General features: G+C 44.4%; 1 protein-coding gene across 2 annotated transcripts in view; it reads left to right on the top strand.

The window, feature by feature from the left end:
* The first annotated feature begins 7,130 nt into the window (after nucleotides 1-7,130).
* SH3GL1 (SH3 domain containing GRB2 like 1, endophilin A2) overlaps nucleotides 7,131-7,507 on the top strand; it is a 1,498,857-nt gene continuing 1,498,480 nt past the window's right edge. The window contains exon 1 of one of the 2 annotated variants that reach the window (XM_044090588.1): nucleotides 7,131-7,377. In XM_044090588.1, the coding sequence (XP_043946523.1) occupies nucleotides 7,333-7,377 (45 nt within the window). In that variant the 5' untranslated portion in view covers nucleotides 7,131-7,332. The remainder of the gene's footprint in view (nucleotides 7,378-7,507) is intronic. The other variant, XM_044090589.1, reaches the window with a different exon arrangement.

Raw genomic sequence — 7,507 nt, 5'->3', positions numbered from 1 at the left:
CACAATATTACCAGTTAGAGTGAGGGATGCCGTCACAGTGCTGTGTCATAGTGTAATTTACCTATGTTATGGAGAATAGCACCAGGTACAATGATGTCACGGTGCTGTGTCATAGAATAATTTACTCATGTTATGGAGAATAGCACCAGTTCGAGTGAGGGATGCAGTCACGGTGCTGTGTCATAGTATAATTTACCCATGCTATGGAGAATAGCACCAGTTAGAGTGAGGGATGCAGTCCCGGTGCTATGTCATAGTGTAATTTACCCATGTTATGGAGAATAGCACCAGTTAGAGTGAGGGATGCAGTGACAGTGCTGTGTCATAGTGTAATTTACCCATGTTATGGAGAATAGCACCAGTTAGAGTGAGGGGTGCAGTCATGGTGCTAGGTCATAGTGTAATTTACCCATGTTATGGGGAATAGCACCAGTTAGAGTGAGGGATGCAGTCACGGTGCTATGTTATAGTGTAATTTACTCATGTTATGGAGAATAGCACCAGTTAGAGTGAGGGATGCAGTCACGGTGCTATGTCATAGTGTAATTTACCCATGTTATGGAGAATAGCACCAGTTAGAGTGAGGGATGCAGTGACAGTGCTGTGTCATAGTGTAATTTACCCATGTTATGGAGAATAGCACCAGTTAGAGTGAGGGGTGCAGTCATGGTGCTAGGTCATAGTGTAATTTACCCATGTTATGGAGAATAGCACCAGTTAGAGTGAGGGATGCCGTCACAGTGCTGTCTCATAGTGTAATTTACCCATGTTATGGAGAATAGCACCAGTTAGAGTGAGGGATGCAGTCACGGTGCTGTGTCATAGTGTAATTTACCCATGTTATGGGGAATAGCACCAGTTAGAGTGAGGGATGCAGTCACGGTGCTGTGTCATAGTGTAATTTACCCATGTTATGGAGAATAGCACCAGTTAGAGTGAGGGATGCAGTGACAGTGCTGTGTCATAGTGTAATTTACCCATGTTATGGAGAATAGCACCAGTTAGAGTGAGGGGCGCAGTCACGGTGCTAGGTCATAGTGTAATTTACCCATGTTATGGAGAATAGCACCAGTTAGAGTGAGGGATGCCTTCACGGTGCTGTCTCATAGTGTAATTTACCCATGTTATGGAGAATAGCACCAGTTAGAGTGAGGGATGCAGTCACGGTGCTGTGTCATAGTGTAATTTACCCATGTTATGGAGAATAGCACCAGTTAGAGTGAGGGATGCAGTCACGGTGCTGTGTCATAGTGTAATTTACCCATGTTATGGAGAATAGCACAAATTAGAGTGAGGGATGCAGTCACGGTGCTGTGTCATAGTGTAATTTACCCATGTTATGGAGAATAGCACCAGTTAGAGTGAGGGATGCAGTCACGGTGGTGTGTCATAGTGTAATTTACCCATGTTATGAAGAATAGCACCAGTTAGAGTGAAGGATGCAGTCACAGTGCTATGTCATAGTGTAATTTACCCATGTTATGGAGAATAGCACCAGTTAGAGTGAGGGATGCAGTCACGGTGCTGTGTCATAATGTAATTTACCCATGCTATGGAGAATAGCACCAGTTAGAGTGAGGGATGCAGTCACGGTGCTGTGTCATAGCGTAATTTACCCATGTTATGGAGAATAGCACTAATTAGAGTGAGGGATGCAGTCACGGTGCTGTGTCATAGTGTAATTTACCCATGTTATGGAGAATAGCACCAGTTAGAGTGAGGGATGCAGTCACGGTGCTGTGTCATAGTGTAATTTACCCATGTTATGGAGAATAGCACCAGTTAGAGTGAGGGATGCAGTCACGGTGCTGTGTCATAGTGTAATTTACCCATGTTATGGAGAATAGCACCAGTTAGAGTGAGGGATGCAGTCATGGTGGTGTGTCATAGTGTAATTTACCCATGTTATGAAGAATAGCACCAGTTAGAGTGAGGGATGCAGTCATGGTGGTGTGTCATAGTGTAATTTACCCATGCTATGGAGAATAGCACCAGTTAGAGTGAGGGATGCAGTCATGGTGGTGTGTCATAGTGTAATTTACCCATGTTATGGAGAATAGCACCAGTTAGAGTGAGGGATGCAGTCACGGTGCTGTGTCATAGTGTAATTTACCCATGTTATGGAGAATAGCACCAGTTAGAGTGAGGGATGCAGTCACGGTGCTATGTCATAGTGTAATTTACCCATGTTATGGAGAATAGCACCAGTTAGAGTGAGGGATGCAGTGACAGTGCTGTGTCATAGTGTAATTTACCCATGTTATGGAGAATAGCACCAGTTAGAGTGAGGGGTGCAGTCACGGTGCTGGGTCATAGTGTAATTTACCCATGTTATGGAGAATAGCACCAGTTAGAGTGAGGGATGCCGTCATGGTGCTGTCTCATAGTGTAATTTACCCATGTTATGGAGAATAGCACCAGTTAGAGTGAGGGATGCAGTCACGGTGCTGTGTCATAGTATAATTTACCCATGCTATGGAGAATAGCACCAGTTAGAGTGAGGGATGCAGTCACGGTGCTGTGTCATAGTGTAATTTACCCATGTTATGGAGAAAATCACCAGTTAGAGTGAGGGATGCAGTCACAGTGCTGTGTCATAGTGTAATTTACCCATGTTATGGAGAAAATCACCAGTTAGAGTGAGGGATGCAGTCACAGTGCTGTGTCATAGTGTAATTTACCCATGTTATGGAGAGAATCACCAGTTAGAGTGAGGGATGCAGTCACGGTGCTGTGTCATAGTGTAATTTACCCATGTTATGGAGAATAGCACCAGTTAGAGTGAGGGATGCAGTCACGGTGCTGTCTCATAGTGTAATTTACCCATGTTATGGAGAATAGCACCAGTTAGAGTGAGGGATGCAGTCACGGTGCTGTGTCATAGTGTAATTTACCCATGTTATGGAGAATAGCACCAGTTAGAGTGAGGGATGCAGTCACGGTGCTGTGTCATAGTGTAATTTATCCATGTTATGGAGAATAGCACCAATTAGAGTTAGGGATGCAGTCACGGTGCTGTGTCATAGTGTAATTTACCCATGTTATGGAGAATAGCACCAGTTAGAGTGAGGGATGCAGTCACGGTGGTGTGTCATAGTGTAATTTACCCATGTTATGAAGAATAGCACCAGTTAGAGTGAGGGATGCAGTCATGGTGGTGTGTCATAGTGTAATTTACCCATGGTATGGCGAATAGCACCAGTTAGAGTGAGGGATGCAGTCATGGTGGTGTGTCATAGTGTAATTTACCCATGTTATGGAGAATAGCACCAGTTAGAGTGAGGGATGCAGTCACGGTGCTGTGTCATAGTGTAATTTACCCATGTTATGGAGAATAGCACCAGTTAGAGTGAGGGATGCCGTCACGGTGCTGTCTCATAGTGTAATTTACCCATGTTATGGAGAATAGCACCAGTTAGAGTGAGGGATGCAGTCACGGTGCTGTGTCATAGTATAATTTACCCATGCTATGGAGAATAGCACCAGTTAGAGTGAGGGATGCAGTCATGGTGCTGTGTCATAGTGTAATTTACCCATGTTATGGAGAAAATCACCAGTTAGAGTGAGGGATGCAGTCACGGTGCTGTGTCATAGTGTAATTTACCCATGTTATGGAGAAAATCACCAGTTAGAGTGAGGGATGCAGTCACGGTGCTGTGTCATAGTGTAATTTACCCATGTTATGGAGAAAATCACCAGTTAGAGTGAGGGATGCAGTCACGGTGCTGTGTCATAGTGTAATTTACCCATGTTATGGAGAATAGCACCAGTTAGAGTGAGGGATGCAGTCACGGTGCTGTGTCATAGTGTAATTTACCCATGTTATGAAGAATAGCAACAGTTAGAGTGAGGGATGCCATCACGGTGCTGTGTCATAGTGTAATTTACCCATGTTATGGAGAAAATCACCAGTTAGAGTGAGGGATGCAGTCACGGTGCTATGTCATAGTGTAATTTACCCATGTTATGGAGAATAGCACCAGTTAGAGTGAGGGATGCAGTCACAATGCTGTGTCATAGTGTAATTTACCCATGTTATGGAGAATAGCACCAGTTAGAGTGAGGGATGCAGTCACGGTGGTGTGTCATAGTGTAATTTACTCATGTTATGAAGAATAGCACCAGTTAGAGTGAGGGATGCAGTCACGGTGCTATGTCATAGTGTAATTTACCCATGTTATGGAGAATAGCACCAGTTAGAGTGAGGGATGCCGTCACGGTGCTATGTCATAGTGTAATTTACCCATGTTATGGAGAATAGCACCAGTTAGAGTGAGGGATGCAGTCACGGTGCTATGTCATAGTGTAATTTACTCATGTTATGGAGAATAGTACCAGTTAGAGTGAGGGATGCCGTCACGGTGCTATGTCATAGCGTAATTTGCTCATGTTATGGAGAATAGCACCAGTTAGAGTGAGGGATGCCATCACGGTGCTGTCTCATAGTGTAATTTACCCATGTTATGGAGAATAGCACCAGTTAGAGTGGAGTGCATTTATGGTGCTTTAAAATATTACATCACAGCCCGTAAGCTCCTGAAAATGCATTGACTTTACATGTGTTTTCACATACATCCGGTTTTCTTTTAGTCAGTCAGGTTTAATTACAATTTCTTGCTTTTCAATGAGTACTTAAAAGACAAACTGGGATAATCACACGAGTATTCTCAGCACATGAAGTTTGTCTCCTGCTGTGAGGTAAAGCACCCCCCATCTCAAATCACTATTCAAACTCAGCCTCTCTACAGGCTATGTATCCAAAGAATGGCGTACAGCAACAGTCGTACCACTCCACAAAGGTGGTGCCACAACTGACCCTGGGAACTATCACCCTATAAGCTTGACTAGCTTGGTCTGCAAAGCCATGGAACGCATTATCATGGAGCTCATTAACAGGGACATTGGGAACCTCCAGATACTGGACCCCACCCAGTTCGGCTGTGTTAAAGGCAGATCTTGCCTCCTGAACTTGGTCGACTTCTTTGAAACAGTCACCAAGGCCATAGATGAAGGGAAGGTGGTCCACACAGCATATCTGGACCTCACTAAGGCGTTCAACACCATCTCACACTCAGGAATCATAGACAAACTCACCTGCTTAAATATCAACCCCCATGTCACGAGATGGGTTGCCAATTGGCTCTCAGACAGAACCTACACGGTAAGAGTGGCAGGCGCCATGTCTGACTCTAAACCAGTCACAAGTGGAGTCCCACAGGGCTCAGTCCTGGGACCCCTCCTGTTCGGTATATATTTCTCCGAAGTGCAGGCAAAGACGGAGGGACTGTGGCTAACCAGGTTCGCAGATGACTGTAAATTGGGTGCAATAATTGACTCTCCAGCTGACACAGACATCCTGCAAAAGGGTCTCACAGAGACAAACACCTGGTGTCAAAGTCACGGCCTCAAGCTAAATGCCAAAAAGTGCATAGTAATCCCATTTGGGAAAAACAAAGTACCTACAAACTACCACACAGATGGGAATCCACTAAGTACAGAAGAAGTACAAGTAGATAGCATGCTCTCCTTTGATAACCACATAGCCAAAACAGTCAGGAAATCCTTCTATGTGGCACACCTGATCACAAAGGGTTTCTCATCCAGATCCAAGGAGGTGATTGTGCCCCTTTACTCCTCACTCATTAGGCCCATAATAGAGTACAATGCCGCATTTGGGATGTACCACACCTGCAACAACTAGAAAGACCACAGATGTACCTCACTCAGAGGATTAAGGGCCTTAAACAATTACCCTATGAAGCACAACTAAAAAAGCTCCAGCTCTTCTCAGTCGCTTACCGTCTGCTCAGAGATGACCTATGCCTGACCTATAGGGCCATGTCAAACCCTGAACTAATGGATATGCTTCACCTTAAAAAAATGAGATCCCTCAGAACCACTCATTCTAGCGACTTGAACCTATGTACAACAATAAACAGGACATGCTGGAAGGATAGATTCCTGTCCCAGTGACTCCCCTCACTCTGGAATAGAATCCCAATCCATATTCGACAGAGCTCCTCTCTGGCCCTCTTCAAGAGAAATCTTGATGAGTGGATGGGTAATCGTAAGTTCTACCCTGGGATCACTTCAGGAGCCCTGTTGACAGAGGCCCAGGTTACTAATCTAATGGGGAGGCAAAAGCCATCACTCTGTGGCTAGGCTTATAAATGCCCATGGACAGATAGCCTAGTACTTGCCTATGAACCTATCAATCACAGCAGCAAACTGCTCACATTTGCCATTTTGACAGATACAAAGGGGAGGTGTTTGGGGAAAGGGTGATGATTTTAAGTACTACAACTCAAGTATAACAAAAGAATGAAAACTGGCCACTTTAGAAAGAAAAAGAAGACATTGAGAATATTGTTCTGTGTTAATTATCCCTGTTTTGTCCTTTATGTAGTTATTGAAAAGTAAGAAATGGTAAACTGCACTAAATAATATTTATGTATTATCTTCCTGTTACCGTGCGCATAAATATGCTCATTTTTGGTGGGGTCTGCTTATAATTTGTTCCATATGCATCTTGTATGTACTGTTTTTTATAATGTAAATTCTCCTTATTTTTGTATAGTGCGGGTTAACACATGTAAATAACTACAATACATGAACTTATGTAGCAGTACGCTATAGTTTTAAATCGCCACTGGTGTAGCTAAACACACCTGTGTTTATGAGTAACATTTTTCACAGACAATTAAATTCTTAAAATCTTAAGAAACCTGCCTAATCTGAGCCAAGCAAACTTTATAACTGTTTCCATACAATGGCAGATGATACAGACGAAAATGAAAGCCAGAAAAAGATCTTCCATAGATATATATATATATATATATATATACACACACACATATAGATGCCCAGCTTTGTGCAGGAAGCTGGAAGGGGTACACTTTCACAGCTACACCTCCACATTCCCAGCACAACTGGCTACGAATGGAAGGGGTACACTTTCACAGCTACACCTCCACATTCCCAGCACAGCTGGCTACGACTAACGCTGGGGCAATAAATCCCTGCATTCTGTGACGTCATCCGCATAAACAACAGCAGTTACTCCTCCTCTCTAAGAGAGGGAGCCCAAGTCGACGCAGGTCAGCGCTGAGCATGCGCAGCAGCCGTTGTCCCGCTTCATGGTTCCGCGGTTGCGGCGGAAGTGTGTGGTTGCCATGTAATATCCTGAGCAGACGAGAGAGGAGCTAGAGGTGCGAGCAGTTGTTTGGATAACAAGTTACGTTGCGAGAATCTGGAGTTTTCCTCTCGTCACTTGACAGACTTGGGATCAGTCCATCGTGTTGATAAGTGCCGTTCCAGTGGACCCTTGGCAGGATGTCAGTGGCCGGGTTGAAGAAGCAGTTCTACAAGGCGAGCCAGGTAGGGAGAGCATCTGGAGAGGTTCGTGTGTGGTTCGGTGCTGGGACGGGGCAGACACCTCTGCCAGTTGCCTTCATTCCATGGGATGTCCAGTTCGCCACTAGAGCAAGCGCTGTATTTTGTCCCAGCA

This window comes from Protopterus annectens, chromosome 13.part0 (genome assembly GCF_019279795.1).
Source record: "Protopterus annectens isolate FY-2018-M chromosome 13.part0, PAN1.0, whole genome shotgun sequence".
In the NCBI taxonomy this organism is placed as follows: domain Eukaryota; kingdom Metazoa; phylum Chordata; order Ceratodontiformes; family Protopteridae; genus Protopterus; species Protopterus annectens.
The sequence above is the reverse complement of the archived record's forward strand: the minus strand, read 5'-3'. Positions and strand labels throughout refer to the sequence as shown.